This window comes from Pygoscelis adeliae, unplaced genomic scaffold (genome assembly GCF_000699105.1).
Source record: "Pygoscelis adeliae isolate BGI_AS28 unplaced genomic scaffold, ASM69910v1 Scaffold482, whole genome shotgun sequence".
In the NCBI taxonomy this organism is placed as follows: domain Eukaryota; kingdom Metazoa; phylum Chordata; class Aves; order Sphenisciformes; family Spheniscidae; genus Pygoscelis; species Pygoscelis adeliae.
In genome coordinates, this window is record NW_008824192.1 from 508,628 (window position 1) to 526,132 (window position 17,505).

The window sequence follows — 17,505 nt, forward strand, 5'->3', positions numbered from 1 at the left end:
TTTGCCCCACACATACTGCTTATTTCTCTGTCCTGTTCTTATTGCTGACAGGGGATTTAATGAAAACAAATCTACGTTAAAATAAGCGACTAAAATTACAGTGCAGGAGAGCTTAGTTTGGCTGCTGTGTGTGATGATCGGCTTTGTATTGCTGGCTCTTGTACTTGGTGAGCAATCGCTTTATGGGACGGATTCATTTGGAATAGATGAATAAATGGAGTTTCATTGATTTCTGGGAAGCTTTGTTCACTTACATAAGCTGCAAATCTCGGCCGGTTCTTTCTTGTCAGGAAATTTCACGGCTTCTTTCAGTCCCCGGGAGATACTGAACCAGCAGAGACTACTAGGACTGCAGCTGAATGTTGTGCCTTTGGCTGCAAACAGGTTTGCTCCAGAGAAGCCTTCCTTCTTGCCTAGACATTGCGATGTTCCTGTGATCTCTCTGCACATGCTGGTGTTGAGCTGTACGGCTGGAGCGTGTTTTCTGTTAACATACTGAATCTCTCCACAGGGATTTTTCATCGGAGGCCATGGAGCTTTCGGCCAATGAGCTCAGCATTTATGACAAGCTATCAGAGACGATTGATCTAGTGAGGCAGACTGGCCACCAGTGTGGGATGTCAGAAAAAGCCATTGAGAAATTCATCAAGCAGCTCTTGGAAAGAAACGAACCCCAAAGAGGACCTCCGCGGTACCCTATCTTAGTGGCTCTCTACAAGGTAAGATGTCTTTTGTGCATGCACAGACCGCTTGAGGGTCGGAAGTTCTCCTTTTGCACCTGAGCCTTTTATTTCCCATTGCATTTTCTTGATGAATTTTTCCGAGTTCTTTATTTAAAAAGCTGTGAAGTGTAGCTTGCTTCCTTCGTCCCATGAGCTGGTTTGGAAACAGAAGACAGCTGACCGAGATTTGAAATTGCTCATGTGTGTTGGAAGTTTAACATGTCAACACCTTTCTCTCCTTAAATTATTAAAGAATGAGACTTGGATTGATTCTTCAGGCAAAGATTCCCAGTGTCAGCACCCCCAGTGGAAATGTGAGGAAGGAGGGAGATTATCTTAAAGTTCAGGGTTGAATAATGAAGAGATCCGGGTTCTGTTTCTGACCCTGTCGCAAGCTTCTACCTGTCTTTATTCTCCTTCTCGTTTATCAAATAAACCTGTTGCCATGCTGCCTGATGCTAGAAAAATGCTTTGAGACCTTAACTAAAAGACACTGTAAAAAGTTTTGCAAAGTGGGAGAAAGGATGCTAATGTTAGGTAGGTTCAAGATGTTTGCTAGAAGGATTAGAAACTTCCCTCTGGCATAATATTCAGTAATATTTTAGTGTCATCTTTACAAAATCATCACGATGGTTTCTATTTAGAAAAAAATTCAAGCTTTCTTCCTCACGTCCTATAAAAAGCTGTAAAACGAGGCAGGAGAACAGGAAATTGGAAATTTGAACTTTCAGCTTCTGTTCTTGTTTTTGCTGTTGATTCACTTTGACTTTGGCCAGGAGGAGAAATGCGTCATGTCATCTCTTTAAGGCTTATTTGGGATTCTGGTATGGAGGAGGGAGCTGGTGCCAACTCTGCCAAAGCGTTTCGAGGCTTGACGGCTGTTTGCAAAAAGCCTTGAAAACCTTGTGTAAGAGGTATGGCAGAAGTGCAAGCTTTTATTTGATGAGGTGGGACGAATCGGAACTGTCTGTAGATAATCCTCATTGCTCTGGTGCTGGATTATTTGCAGTGCTAAAATATATGAACAGAGTTGTGTGGCTTGGGTTTGAAGGCTGCTTAACTTCGTCCGTGGACAGCCCTAACAATAAAACTGAGTGACAACTCTGTGTACGTAAATAGCGTTGCAGTTGAACGAGGAGCCACAGCAAAAATTTGAGTGTTCATCTTACAGCGCACAGCCACAACCCTTTGATACCAGCCAGAAGGTGTGTCCTGTTCTGAAGACACATCAGCTCGCTGCAGTATAATTAACTACGTGCCTGTTTTCTCTCGCAGGGCCTGCTCACACTGGGATTGGTCTTGCTGACTGTTTACTTCGTGATCCAGCCATACAGCCCGCTGCCGCCTGAAGCTCCCCTCTCCAGAGCCCATGCCTGGGGCTCCCTCATCAGTCACATCCGGCTGCTCTCTCTGCCCATTGCCAAGAAGTACATGCTCGAGAGTAAGGAAATGATTTCTCTGCCTAACATAAGCCTAGCAAGAAATACCCAGTTTAAATACCAGCCATGTGAATCATTTGGCTGTTTCCCTGGGCATCAAATAACAAATGTGTTACTGGCATGGCACCATGGTTGTCTCTTTTCCTACCGCTGTACTTAAAAATAGCATCCTGAATTCTAGCTAGGGTGCTTTCCCTTCCATTCATTGGGGCTGGAGCATATTTCATCTCTTAACTTCATTTTGTTCTTGCACGTTCTCTTTTCCTGCTTTTAACACCTCAGGTTTTTTCTTCCACAAGAGTTCCCCTTCCTCTAAAAATCTCTGCAGTTGTGAGAATCTGCAGAGTTCGGAGAATCTCAGAATCATACCGAGATAGCTATGCTGGGTAAATGTCACCTTTTTTTTTATTTTTTCTGAGTAAGCAGGCAAAAAGAGTTTGTCAACCAAATCTGGATATCTGTGAGCAAAGTGTAGAAACCTCAACATGTGAGCCGGGTTTAAGGAAAAGTAGTTTTTGCCAAGTGGCATGTTGGGAAAGGACTGTGGGCTTGAGAGCTACGGTGTTTATAGCAGTTAACGTAACATTAAGGGTAATGTGTGTGTGTGAGGAAGCTAGATAAGTGGCTCCCTAATGATGTGGTCCCATCACGGGAGAGGAACGTAATAGATTTTCCTAGACTGGCATAATAGAAATGGAAAAGTTTGAGTATTTGTCATTCTCAGTTAATCATTTCCACTGACTTAGACGGGCAAATGGGTGTAAGCATGGGCTCTGCCTCTTTGATAAAATACAAAGACTGTCAGTAATGATAAAGCTGTGAATTATTTTGAGCAGGGATGTGGCACAATGTTGATCGTCTGTCGGCTCACTGTAAAAACAAACTCCTGTATCCATGCCCTCGATGGGTTTATATTTAGCTTTGGCAGCTCATTGTGTTGGAGTTGTCTGTTCTGGCTCTGACCTTCCTGCCCTAGCTAAAAAGGGCGCCCTGAAATGCCAGCGCCGTTCTGCATTTTCTCTGTGTGTCTCCCTCTCTTCCGCTGACACGTGGGATTTCTGTTGATTCGGGTTCGTATGGGTGGGGTGGGGTATCCCCCATTGTTCACCTCCTTCCTTAAACACTGGGATCTCTCACAGGGAGGAAAAAACAAAGGTGAGGAGATGGCTCTGATAGCCACCTGACATTAGTAGCCGGCTTAATCTAATGCATTTCAGTGTTGACAGGAGTCTGTGCACATCCCTCTGTGGCTGTATGGAGAAGGAAACCAACGGGAACCTTAATGCTCGTAATTCTTCAGTGAAATTTTGTTCAGAAAGTTGACAGGTTCTTCCTTCAGATGCCGCAGGGCCCCCTTGGATGGGGAGAGCCCAGGGAGGTTTCTTGGGACAGCAAAAGGTTTCTAGGAGAGGGGTTGCCTGAAATCACGAGTGTCTTGCTGTGAAGATAAATAAGAGTAGGAGCAAGTCTGGGCTATTGATGGGAAAACCAGCTGAATGGGGAGGAGATAGGGAAACATGCAAAGGAGCAGGGGAAAAGAGAAGGGAAGGATGGACGGGGAGGAGGGATGCGAGGCTGTTGTTTAAATGCATATAAAATCCCTTATGCCTCCATGAGTCCCGGAAATCTTCTGAAGTGATGAGCAATAGGGTGGGCAGCAAGCCAGTTCTGGGGAAAGGAGGGGAGGTACAGAGGGGACGAGGCAGTTCCCGCTCTGTTTTTCCAACAGGTTGTGGTGGAAACCACAGCATGCACCAATTAACAGATTCGCTAGGGATGACTGGGGTAACTTTGATCTCGCCTCAGCAAAAGAAACTGGACTAGACCCCAGCTATTTGAATGGGAGAGTGCAGCACCCAGGCTGAACCTTGGCTGGGTTCCTGTGGGAATCCCTCGTGTCCTGGCTTCCCGGCAGGCAGCTGCGGCCACCGGGGCTGTCCCAGCAGCCCTGGTGTCAACTTCACGGCTTGCTGCTGAGTGGACCGTGGTAAAGCCATCCAGCAGGGATCCGGAAGAGGGAGTTTCATGGCTTGGGGCTGAGTGGTCTCCCGAGCTCTCTTTCAGCCCTGCCTTGTGCAAGATGTAATGTTTTGCCCTTAATTTTGCCCTTGTGGCCTGCTCAAGGGAAGGGGTAAAGCTACACATCTTGCCGTCCTGTTTGTTGATGTGAGCATAAGGCCGGGAGGTCTTGCAAGCAGGTCTAGCGTTCTCTGGTGCATGCTTGCATAGGAGAAGGCGCTGTGCAAGGAGGTTGAGCAGCAGAGAAAAACACTAACCAAGGGACTTGACATACAGGCTCCTCTTCCTTTCTCTGTGTAGATCCTGGTAGATTAATTTTTTGAGGGGGCTGAGGATGAAACTTGGAGCTTTCTGTGCTCGGGCAACAGTTCAAATCCAGCTTGGGCTGTTCTTGTTGAAAGCCACCTGTTAGCAGTTTGGAGGCTGCCTTGGCCCACCGGCAGTGCTGGCAGACTTCCCCCGGCCGCGCCGCCCAACGTGGTGCAGACAAAGCCTGGCTGTGGTGAGCGTGGGCACATGGGTGGTCCGGTTTGCTTCCTCCGGGCCTGAAGCCACCTGGGCAGGCAGGGGCAGCCTGCCTGCGCGGGGCTGCGGTTTGGGGCTGTGCTGTGCTTCCTGAGCCCGCTCAGGAGGGATTTTCCTGTCTCTGGGATTGCAGGTTGGAGCCCAGTCCCCTGGTAGATGTGGGCTGAGCAGCCAGGTTTGTGTTGCAGAACAAGGGGACCTCGGATGCCTGGTTTCCCCCGAGAGCCAGAGCCCCACGTTAGAGTGGTGGTGAGGCTTTGGGAGGAGCAAGGGTGCAGGATACTGCTCCCCTCTCCCTCCAGCTGAGGGTGACCTGCCTTCACTCTCATCTTCATCCTCGCCCCTGCCACCTCAAGAGCCGTGCTGTGGAAGACAAGGGCTGCCTGTCTGTCAGTGGCTGCGGGTGGACCTTTGAGCAGCTGAGGTGAGGAGCAGTGTCCACAAAGCTCGCTCTTGGGTTAAGTTTGTAGGATTAGGTCCAAAGTAAATTTCCTTTTTGCCTGTCTCTGCTCTGTTGCTTGCCGGCTTTCTCCCCCGGATCAATTCCCATTTAAAACTAATGTTCCCACCCTTTGTTTCTTCAAAGCTGACTCTTAGACCCTTGGGTTTGGCGTCCATGCCTCTTTTTCAGCTGTTTTCCCAAGGCTAGGAACCAAGGTCCCTTCGGTTGGGGAAAAGTTCTGCAGAAATGTGGTTTGCATTTGCTCTTCCTGAGCTCGCGTTTACGCAGAGCTTGTGAAAGCCCCAGTGCTGGGTCACGCTGCCTGCTCCGGGCTGGGGGAAATGCCTCTCACTGGGGCAGCGTGCGGCTGTTAGCCGGGTAGATCAGCGCTTCAGGTAGCCCCCAGGGAGGCGAAGGGTTTGCTGACCTCTGGGCTCTACCCGTTATAAGGAACACAGTGGATTTTGGGTGGGGACATGGGTTAACTCAAGACTTTCTAGTGCTGTTCCAAGGAGAAAGTAGGGCCTATGTAACCTGGATTCGTTTCTCTTCTCTGACATAGGCTGGGACGGACAAATTATTTCCTCTGTGTTTCAGTTCTCTGGTGCAAAGCAGGGGTATGAGTACTTCCCTCTCCCCTGCAAGCGTTAGGAAGTAATATAATAAGCTTTCAAAGTAATCGGAGCCGAATGAAAAAGGATTTTCTCTTTTTTTAACAGAAGTTTTAAAACCACAGTGGTGGTCACTCTGCCTGTTTTTCAGTGGTTCTTCCCTTCACAACTGTGTGACATCCTTATACCTTTGTTAATACCTAAATATGAATTTTAATGTCAGCTGGTTGATAACTGTTCCCTGCCAGCCACACAGAGCAATGACGTGATGAGCAGAGCGTTAAGTTGCTCTTACATTAACTTGTCTGTCTGCCCATGGTAAATTCAGTCCTTGCAGCTCAAAAACCTCAGCAGAGTGGGTCAGTCAGTGGCAAACAGGCTCTCATCCAACAACGTGACGATTTGCACGTTGGACTGATAGCAGGGGGTTGTAATGACCTCAAGGAACATCCAACTTTGCTTCTAATAATGAGACCTGGTCCTGACTGCATACATCCTACACAGTTCAAAATCAACTGGATCAGTAGCTGCTCAGCACACCTAAAATCAGACGCAAGCACACACGTAGCTCAGTGTTGGAAAAGGGATCCTGTGCAAGTTACCCTCAGCTTGGAGAAGACTCCTTGTGTTAAATACCCCTTTTTGCCTAGACCAGTAGGGCTAAAATCATATTTATGGGTTTTATACATCACCTAATTTAGAAAAGGGAACCCTGCTGGAGGAGCTGTGTTTAAGGAACACCTTGTAAATGGCCTGTCACTGTCACGTCCCAAGGCCTGCCGGGTGTGAGAGCTATTTGTGGGGATGGGTCACAGCAGGCTGGGTTACTGGGAGAGGACAGCAGCCTCTGCCTCTTGGCTGGCCACCTTCAATTTAGCTGGAGGCTTGCCTTGGCGCCTGGCCAGGTCCTGGCTTCTTTCTGATCTTAACGCTTTGCAGGCAGCCTGAGATGGACCAGCCACCGCCACATTTGTCTCCACTTCTCACACTCCTCTTCTCCCCTCTTACTGTAGCCCTGAAGCGTGTTTATCCTTAGCGCAGCTCTGTGCAGAAAGGGAGCATCCAGCACGCCTGTCCTACACGAGGGTGGACTTTCTGCTTCTTGAGTGCAACGTGGGCTAAGCACCCGGGTATTCAGCCAGCCTTTCCCCTGGGTTTTGCAGCCCATGCTGCATCTGACCTGCTGGGTTCAGTGATGCATGAGCCCAGGGAACATGGGCCTGCTCTGAATGAAAGGGTTGCACAACAAAGCTGCTTGGGAGGTAAAGCAGGATCTGATTTCCAACTTCTTTCTGCCTGGAGCATGGCCTTCTCCTCTTGCTCACAAAGGATCTTACTTTTTTTTTTCCTAAGCAAAGTCAAGCTGGTTTGCTCGTGCGTTCATGCATATTCTCATGTACCCGCTCGGGGGGCTGGAGCATTTTGAGGTGGATGTGAGCGTGATGTGGTTTCCAGCACTGTGCAGGGCTCCCTCCCATCCCCGTGCAGCTGCCAGTTTATCTGATCTTTTTTGTGTGTGTGTGTAAACAACCCTTTTGTAATATAACCTGAAAGTGACCAACAGACGTGTGTTGGCTCGTTCAAAGGGGGGAGAAAAAAGGCTGACCTTGCAGTGCAGGGTGGTGCCAAGCTGTTTTCATACACTGCTTTACTTTGGCCTCCATTCAGCCAGTGGACTGTTTATTTGGATTTGCTGACAGTAAACTAACTCCAAATCATTGTGGTAATCCAGAACGTGAAAAACTCTTCCTTTTGCTTCTATATTTTCATGCCTCCAGAATTTCTTGTTTCCTCGTTTGCAGAGTAAGTGAATTCTCTTATTCACTTATTCTGCCACTTTGGATTTGCTTCCCTGGAAAGAGAGCGAGTGTGCCATACGTGCCCTGTTGGCAGAGGCATTTAGCAGCCTAGCAGAGCCCTGTTTGAACGAGTGATACGGGCATGTCAAACCTTTTACAGACTCAAGCCACCATCAGGCAAGTGGCAGCAACCGGGAGGGATTTGCTTCAGAGGCGTGCTGTTCCTCCGAGCCAGATTGCTCATGCAGACGCTGCCAGAGCAGCACAAGCTGCCTTCTAGGGCGCGTAACCAGGGGTGCAGGCTGGAGTGGACTTGGGAGGCTCTCCTGACAGCTTGGTCCCTGCCTTCAGTTTTCTGGATTGGTAGGTGCAGATTTCTCCTGGAAATAATGCTGTTTCGCCCCAGTGGACTGTGAGTTCCTCTTGGGCTAGGCTGAGCAGACTTGATTTCACAATGTCTTGTTGGATCAAAATCATTTTTGTGCTTTGCTAGAGATTGACTAATCATCCTTCGGTTGTTTGACCAGCCGTTACCCATTAGTGAAATGAATGAGTAGTTCTTCGAGCTGTTGACTTTTTACCCAGAACAAAAATAAGGGTTTCTTGATGGGTTTATCTGTAGCTGTTATTTTGTTGTTAGCTGTTCCTAAAAATGCTATGAACCAAACTGGGAGGTACTTTCTTCTCCTGGCATAAATATATTCAATATACGCAAAGCTACAAAAAAGTTCAATATGAGAAAGAGGTGAGGATCTTGTGCTGAACAGGGACCCTCTTTGTAGTATATATTTAAAACCCCACTGTGATGCATTCCTTAATCAGGACTTCCACACTGTAATTGTGATTCCTGTCTGACTTACTCAAGAACCCATCAGTTTAGCCTGACTTTGACATGACATTATAAATGATCAAATTAATTTTTAGCCTAGTGAAAAATTTCAGCAAGATGGAGCTTGGGAAATGTTGCTTTTGCAACGAAGTGCTCCGAATGTCTCCTCTGAACTGTGCCACACAGTAACTACAGAGCTCTTAATTTCTATATCTGTGAAGTAGGAACGATGAGATTTACTCAAGTGATAGGATGTGATTGTGAATTGATGTCTGTAAATTGCTTTGAGTTTTTAAAATACTGTTTTATCTTTCTGTAAGATCTGGGAAAGGGGGCATGGTGATAAGCATATAGTATCTCCTGCTGCAATGACATAGCACAAGTAACAAGCTATTGACTTGAGGAATATAGTATCTATAAGTCTGCAGTGGTCCCAACGTGGCACGTGGCTAGTCGTATCTTAGGAGCAAGAACAACCTGGCCTGCATATTCTTTGGCTGTCAAAGCAATAACAGTAGGTTATGAGCTGCAACTTTGCTTTTAGGTTAAGGGCTAGACGTTGCAAATCCCTGTCCTTAAAATAATGGAAAACAGCACTGTGAAATCCAGCATCTGGAAGCTAGATATTTCCAACTGGAGGGAGAGCTGCAGCCCTTCTGTGGTGATAGTAATTGGACATCAGAGCACTGAGGATCTCGTGGCCCCTTCATCATTGGGAATCTTACAGGTGGGATTGAATGTCTCTTAAAAAGCTCTGCCCTATGTCAGCCATAAGAACCAGCTTGTAGTTGGGCTTTTGCTGTGAAAATGAATGGAGGAGGTAAGTATCCCATGGGCTGTCAGATGCACGTCTGTAAAGGGCCCCTTTGGCCGAGGGGAAAGTATGGTTGCAGACAGCAGAGGGTAGGCTGAGATCTTAATCCCTTCCTTTGAAGGTTCTCTTCAGATCCACCTTGAAAAATTCCCCAACTTTTACAAAGCTGTGGGGAGACATTGTAGAAGTGGAGATCAGCATCTTCTCATTGTTGGATCTAGCACGTAGGAACAAGGTTGTGGCTGTCAGTGCATTACCATAAATGAATCACTGGGTCGGGCCCAGGCGAGTCTACCCCCATCCTGAGCTTACCTTTGAATTGGCCAGTGTAGAGTTGGTCATGCTTTTTGAGAGCCCTGAGGTTTACCTGCTCACCTACCCTGATTACAAGTATTTTTGTAGTTCTTGATGGTACGTTGGATCCTGTGAGGGACAGTCCAAAGGTGGTGTGGGTGTTAATGGAACAGCCGGGCTTGTACAATGGATCTACAAAAAAGGACAGAGAAATACCTTGTGAATATTCAGTGCACAGGCCAGTCCTTCTCGAGGGCCCCGAGTTCATCCTCGGCTTGCTGAATTTGCTTGAACGCTCTTAGCACTGGTACCTCATGAGTTCTGTGGTGGGACTGGGAAATAGAGTCAGCCTCAGAAAGAGGAGTCGGAGATTTGGAACCGACCTTTGCAGATTGTGGAGCTGCTTAGTGCATTAGACAGCCCTCTGGGGAGCTTTCCTCTAGTTATCGTGGGTGATGGTAGCTGCAACCCATAAGGACAGAAGACCTGGGGGGACTGTGAAGTCCTGGGGGAGTTCCCCTTCCCATGGACCAGGCTTTCCTGTGCAGACGTACCTCTCGCTTGCCTGCTGGAGACTTCTTCAGCCTTGCAGCCCTGAGTGCTGGGGAGCAAACCAGCTTGGTGGGGAGCCAGCAAGCTGCCTCAGCACCTGCAGTTCTACACGCAGGAGGTTTTACGTTTTCAACACTTCGTTAGGGTCAGGAGCAGCCCTTGGCTTCTTGCATCTTGCTGGAGCGAAAGGTCCCCCTGCTACAGGGCTTCCCTTTGAACCTGCTGCAGCGGCAGGCTGATATTTTGCCCTCCATATGGTCCCTAAAGAGACCAGGGCTGTTGCTGAGGTCCTGCTCTTCGGATCTATGTGGGCAAGTTTCCATAAGTTTTACTGCTTTGCTGCAACGGGCAGAAGCAGGGCCAGGTCTTCTCAGTAACCTCTTAGCTTCCAATCTGATCGTCCACACCCAGCATCTCTGGGGTTGTGCTCACACACCCCTCTGTAGTTCTGGGGACGGCCAAAAAACTTGGGAGATCCTCTGTGAAAATGGCCAAGAAGGGCGGGGTACTCATTTTAAATTGACTGTGAGTTGAAAATTATTTTTCTGCATAGTGGAAAGTATAGTCATAAACTCCTTCTAGCATTAATCATAAATGTGTTTTAAGGAAAGTTGTTATCTCTTCGTCTGTGCTGTGTTAGCAGCTGGAATTCCCCAGCCCTGGCTCTGCTAGGAGTTATCCTGACACAGGGGAGAAGACAGCTCTTGTTCTGGAGAGCTAATAAAGCATAAAAGCAAATATTAGGTAGGTATGACTGATGGGGAGCTGAGGTTCTGCTTAACAAACTGAAGCTGCTCCTCAAAGAGGGGTGAGAAAGCACAAGCATGGAGGAGAGATTAGCTGGGACTGGCCTGCGTTTTTGTCGCGTAATGGATAGTTGTACGTGTCAATACTACAGCTGCTTTCCTGCACTCAAACTCCACAGGGATAATTGCACACGCCCAGCACTTTAACATTTGAGTGCGAATGGATGGGACCATCGTGTGACGGCTGCACGTGACAGTTGCGCTGGGATGAAGAGTGCATCTTTCTTTTCAATCTCTGAGCAGACTGTGTGTGCGCACAGACAGCGCGCTCGACTTAAACCAAAATAATCCCCCAGGGTGTCTGGGCAGGGTGATAATGTAAAAGGAATGCAGGGAGGGTAATTGAAAGAGAGAATAAGCGTCCTCGGTAAAACTCCTGCTCTGGTCCCCAGTGTGCAGTTGCATGCCCTCTCCTCTGCGCGCGGTCTCTTCTCCCTCCCTCCCTCCCTCCCTGGGAAGGGCAGGCGCTTCTTGCTACCCGTACTTGTCATGCCAGTCACACGCATGCTGGTGCACAGACTAACACCCTCAACAATAAATCTAAAAGATTAATTACAAAAAAAAAAAAATCCCACAACCCCACTTGCGGCATTTGAAATGCGTCTCAACCGTGCTCCGCTTGGGTTATTCATGGGGAAAAGAAATAACCTCCTGAATCGAGCAATTGAGAATGCAAATATCGCAGCCTAGCTCAAAAGAGGAATCAAGCTCTATACTGTCAAGCTGATTAGCATCCCGTTACGTGGGGTACTGCCCTGAGCCCAGAGAGAAAATTTTGGGACAACTGTGCTTAATGCTCTGGGATGAGGTTTCTAAGTTTTGCCCAGAAAGAAATTATAGTGTTGCTACTCCCTGTATGATGAGAGACCATAAGATATGTTTTCTTGTTCTCTTCATGGCAACTGCCCTTCCTCTGGTGAGATCTTTCAGCCTTTTGTTTCCTGTCACTGACCAGCTGTTTTTTGTGAGTTGAGGTTTTTTTGTTGTTGTAAAATTGAAGCTTTCTACAGGCAGTGGAACAAAGATTTTCTTTTTTCTCTTGTGAGCAGGGAGGGAAAGTACGTTGGAGCAGTTTCTCATGGGAGCAGGACTTCTGCTTGCAATAAGGATTTTACACTTTGTTTTGCCTTTTTACCCCTTTCCCTGAAAGCAGTGTAGATGGGTCTTCCAGAAAGACCAGGAATTATATCCTGGTCCCTTTCAGTCCACATCCCAGCAGTAGGGTGGGAAATGCAGCATTTGGGAGTTGACTGGAGATATTTAGAGAGAAAAAAAGCAAAATTAAGCCTAATCTGCTCCTTGTTGTTATGTCCCAATGAACCTAAATCCTCTGTAACATTCCTGTTTGTCTGTTGCAGATGTCGGAGGGAAAAATAAAACAAGAGCTTTCCTATTAAGTTCTGTTCATCAGTTATGATCCACGTGCAGGAGGGGGAGTGTGGCTGGAAACCACGATGGCAGTAACAAGCAGGCTGCGTGCGGGGTTTTTTTCCCCCCCTGAAAAGCTGCTGTGCATCCTTGTTTCCCCACTTTATTTTTCAGACAGGCTCCACTATCTCTTCTTTCTCCCCTTTCCCATCCGCTCTGTTTCCCGAGTGGGTGGCCTACAGCAACGTCCAGGAGACATGAGCTGTTTTGACACGTGCTGGCACCGAACGGGTTGGGTGGGCCTGTCGTGAGGACAGATCTCTGGACGTTTCGTGTCAGTTGTGTCCTAGGCCTTGGGTTTTTCCTAACCCACCCCGACAGATCAGGCATTTGCGTGGCTTTGCTGCCACTGCTCGAGTTAAACGTCTCCCCAGTGGATTAAGGCTGCAGAACCAGGGCTGTCACTGCCACAAAATGAGAGCTGCGTCCTTTTAGTGCGGCGGCTGCTCCTGCCGATCCTTTAGCATAGAAATACATGGGGCAGTCAGCGTTATCGGCTCTTGTCCTGTTCGTTCAGTGCTGCAACAGGTCTCTTCTGTTAATGTTTACTTACTTTTTTGTGCTGGGAGGGCTGTTAAGTTGGAGGAGGGAGGCAGGATATAGGCATCAAGTAATGGTTTTACGTAAAAGTTGAATTTTTGAAGGTGTAAACATACGCAGTGTTCATTGTAGGCCAGTTCAGCCGATTGTGGTGTAACGACGATTTCTGGAATTTAAAACGGATTTAAAATTTAGTTGTGGTCCAGGGGTTCCTCATGCCTTCTTGGTGTCTCCTTGATAACATGTTGGGATTGCTCTTTTGCTTGTGGACTTATTTCAGCTTTTTTGCACTATATATGGTGGTTGCCATCCTTCTATTGATAATGAAAGGGTAACTTAGCCTGTATGCCTCATATATACAGAGGACTGGAATTTCCGTGAAGCTCTCCCATTTGTCACAACCCCGAGCCGTATCTCCAAAATCTTCAGCCTGTGCTGGAAACGTTCGGTGATGAGTTCCCTGCCCTGGTGAAGCTTGCTCTTTTTGAGTAACTTACAGCCATCGGAAGCTATAAGAAATCTCAGTGTTTCATGTTAGGGATAATGCGTTTATCATCGAGTCTGTCTCCTTTCCATTTCATTTTTGGTCTTATTAAATATGTTTCTCTTGTTTCCTCCCAAGAATGCCAGGACTGGTGGGCAGCAGGTTGCAGACAGAACACTTCTACGCTTCCCGCAAACTGCACGGTCTGTTCTGCTGTGAAAAGCCTTCAGATAGTGACAGACTTCGGAGAACTATCAGAAAAGCTCCAGAGGTCTCAGCCTTTTCTAATCAAGGTAATGCATGGATTTGAAAGGCTGGATGATTAGTCTGAACTCTTGAATAGTACCAGCCAAAGATCCCTGTCCAGTATTTTCAACCACAAACTCAAACTGCTGATTGAGGTAGAACATATATCTAAGATGACGTTTAGCCCCAGCTTAAAGATGTCAGGGAGTGAGGAGCTCACTGCATCCTTAGCAAGTTGTTCCTCTGACTAATTATCATTGTGGTTAGAAACTTAGCAATCCAGATGTGCCTCTTGATGCCTTCCATCCCGCGTTCTTTGGCGGGATGGAAATGGGAGCAGGGAGGAACCCCAGGTGCACAGCTTTTATCTTTGTTTTGTGTCGTTTAAGACAGGGCAGCATCTCTCCTATGAAGAACTGAAGCATTTTCAGTCCCAGGATCCGGAACTGGCAGAGGTTATAATAGAAGAGAATTCAGCTGAATTGTGGAGCTGCCCGTTTTTCTTTCCCTGGTGAGTCAAAGGCAAAACACCTGACAGATGTATACATCCTTTCTGCAGGGGTGCCCAGGCTTTTTGCTTGCGCGAACTACCAGGAGCTTGCAAGTTGCACTTTAGCTGGAGGGAAGGGGAACAGGAGTGGGTTAGTCTTCTGTCTGCCTGCAGTGTCTGCTCGGTCCTGTTCTTCAGGCCGTACGTTAATCACCTGGGCTGTGGTCTGATCACATGAGGCAACGGGTTTACATTTCTAATCACCTCTGTCTGCTCAGTGGAAATGCTCCACCATTAGCGCTGACTGAGAAGAGGTGCCATGACTTTTGCAAAACACTGAGAAGAAGCAGAAAGCTAAGGGATCCTGCAATTTGTGTCTGGTCTCATGCAGGAAAAATGGCCTACCCTAATCCTGGCCCTTTGTTAACTGCGCTAAAGCCCTTAGCGTGGCTACAAGACGTTTGAGCAATTCGGAGCTCTCTAAGGTTGCAGAGCAACCCAGTGTGTTAGCCAAGTCTCTTCATGTGGAGAAGAGTGAGAAGTGATGTGGGAAGGTGCCACCTGGTGTGGAGCAGGCTCTCTAGCACATTTGTACGAGCAAAGGAGCAGTGTCCAAGTAGACTTGGAGAAGGGCATGGTAGAGTCTGTGCTTTGGCTAATGCTTAGATGGGATCTTCTTGCTGCACTTCTCGACCGCAGCACTGGTAGACGGATGATCAGGGTACAGAATTATTAATCATGTCAAGGCACTAGACAGAGATGTAAAAATAACAAGCCCCATCCCGCCTTTTCCAGTTGCATTCCCTGCCCTAGAGAATAGACTTGGGTTCCCCCTGCCTTGCCATGTGGTTTCAGTTATGGTTGTGTACAATGCCACCTCTCTGCATCTTTTGTAATTAATGGATCCAGTCAATGACTCAGATCATTTTAAGGGAAGAGGGGAGGGAAATTAAGTTTAGGCATCCATGATGATCTGTATGTTCCCTGTTTACGTGCTCCTGCTGCAGGTACTAAGAGGAAGGTATGAAGGAGCACAGGTTTAGAAGCTGAGAGGTCGAATTTTGCTCTTAGCTGCTAGGGGCTGGTCTATCAGCAGGCTGTTTATCAAGCATGAATATTTGTGAAGAATTTTGATCTTGGAAGTAGCCTTTTAAATACAAGCATTATCATTGCATGGTATTTCTTTAATATGGGTTGGTTTGTTTTATTTAGGAACAAATCTGTGAACAAAACTCGGATTCTGCAGGAATTTTTCCCCACTTCCTCTTTGCTGTCCTTCCCCAAGACAGTGTCCCTGGAGAGCTGCTTCCTCATCCACCATCCAGATTTGGGGAATAAGGTGAGAAATTCATCCCAGAGACGTTATCTCCCTGTCTGTGAATTGTCCTCCAGAAGCTCCAAGTCTTTGGGGGATTTGCCAGGACATTTTCAGCTGATACAATCCTGACAGAAGGATTTAGGGTTGTATCGGTTCTGTCCACCCCTGCGTAATGTGGCAGCTCAAGGTTGCTGTACTACCCAGAAGTCCTGTCTAGTTTTGTGCGGGTGGTGCACCGCGTCCATCTCCCTCAGCAGTTAGAGATGCCCGTGTGGTGTCCCAGCTCTGTTCACATTTATGTCCTGGCCTTGCTCTGTAGCTGGGTGAGGGGATGATCTTTTTGTGTACAGCTGGGCAGAATTCATATAAGAGTTGCCTTTTAGGAGCTGTTCCTGGCAGTAAGTCTCACCCATTCTGAGATACCTGCCATGGAGGCGTTTCACTGAAGATAGTGACACTTCAGGCTTTTAGCCTGATCTCCTCCTTCATTTTCTTGCGGGCTTTGTGGGTGTGGAGGGTCTGCATTGCCTTGGACAGAAGCGGGGAGGAGGACCCTTGCATGCAGCTGACCTCAGCTATGATCTACTGGTAACTGGAGGGAGCAGCAAACCTGTGGTCACCTTGCTGCAGGGCTTGTTTGATCAGACCGACCCAAGAAAAGCTAGCAAGGCTTTTGAAATATTGTCCTCTCATCCTAGAGCTACAGTTTGCACAGCCTCTTTGCTGTTGGAAGTGGACAGCTCACCCTGACTGTTGTACCTCTGGAAAAATGCAGAGGACACTGTGAGATGTTCAAGGTGGAGCTGGAAGCTGGAGATTTGGGTGAGTACCGGTGCTGTAGCATGCAGGGTCTGGGAGATCCCTTGGAGTCAGGAGACTGCTTCCAGCTGGGTCTTTCCTGTCTGACACCTGAGAAGGTGGTGGGTGCCATTACCACCTCCAAACTGGTGTGTGCCTGCTTGTAGCAGTACGGAGGAGTGATCATTCTGGACTGGGAGTTTGTGACCTGGAACACAAACAACAGGATACCATGAGATGCTCAGTGTGAAAACCGAGCGGTATGGGCTACGCAAGACACAATGCTCTGCCGGGTGTTGCAAACCCAGCATGTCACTGAGGGCAGTGTCTTTCCAAAGAGCTTCTGCATACCCCCACTGCTTCATGGGAAATGTGAGCAGTCAGTAAACATGGATTCATCTAATACGGCCTCTATTGCATCTTCCAAAGGTTATGCCAGCGCAGATTACTGGACGATGAGCTTCATGGCCAAAGGGACAGAGCCGGCGGTTGTTTGTGACGGAGCTGCTAGCTAAGGACGGTGGGGTGGGAAAACAGAGCTGTTTCCAGGACAAGAAGACTTTCAGCTTTGAAGCCAAGGCAACGTCTTGAAAGCGATAGAGCTGGGGCAACTGGGGCAGGCAGCTTTGCCACCCTGCATGTTTACAGTGTTTAAAAATGACTGTTTTCCTGACCCTTGAGGTAATTCTTTGCCTTTCCTCAAATGTATTTTGGGAGAAGCGCAAGCTATTTATGACCTTCCCTGTCCCCTCAGGTAAGCCCTGGGTTTGCAGCAAAGGGTTTTTTCCAGGAGCAACAGAGGGATTTCTCAGGATGAGATTCACCTTGTGTCCTTTGTGAATTATGGCACTTCTGAAACTTCCTGGGGGGTTTGGGAGTGGAGGGGGTGTGTGACATTTCTGTGTACATTCCTCCTGAGGAGGAAGCTTTGAGCCTGTCTTGTCAGGCTAGCTCTATAAAGGGAACGAATGGTGATGTGTCCCAACTCCACCCCATCCCTCCATCACGTACATAGCTGTGTGCCTCAGTAGTGTGCCCCGCAAAGCCAATCTCGGCTCCGTGCTCCAGGGCTGAGATGAGCCTTGCAGCCTAAGGGCAGAGACCCTCACCCACTGCATTGTTCTTGTACCAAAAGAATCTGTTCAGGCCTCTTCTTTGTGTCTTGTGATCGCTCTTCTGCGGTCCTCTATCAGCAGGTTGTGAGTGAGTCAAATAGTAACTGCTTTTTTTTTTTCCCCACCTCGTTTCCTACAAAAATACTGGTGCAAGTTTTAGTGGTGATGGTGCCGAGAGTGCAGTAGTTCTGGATGGAGAAGGGGCTAGGTGCGGAGCAGCTCTGTGCAAGTTTC

General features: G+C 47.8%; 1 protein-coding gene across 1 annotated transcript; it reads left to right on the top strand.

The window, feature by feature from the left end:
* The first annotated feature begins 516 nt into the window (after positions 1-516).
* LOC103925938 (chromosome unknown open reading frame, human C6orf89) lies at positions 517-17,128 on the top strand. The gene is made up of 7 exons (XM_009334744.1): positions 517-719; positions 1,998-2,163; positions 13,443-13,597; positions 13,940-14,061; positions 15,253-15,379; positions 16,057-16,180; positions 16,586-17,128. Exons 1-7 carry the CDS (start codon positions 531-533, stop codon positions 16,669-16,671), a joined length of 969 nt encoding a protein of 322 aa, XP_009333019.1. The 5' UTR covers positions 517-530; the 3' UTR covers positions 16,672-17,128.
* The last annotated feature ends 377 nt before the right edge of the window (positions 17,129-17,505 follow it).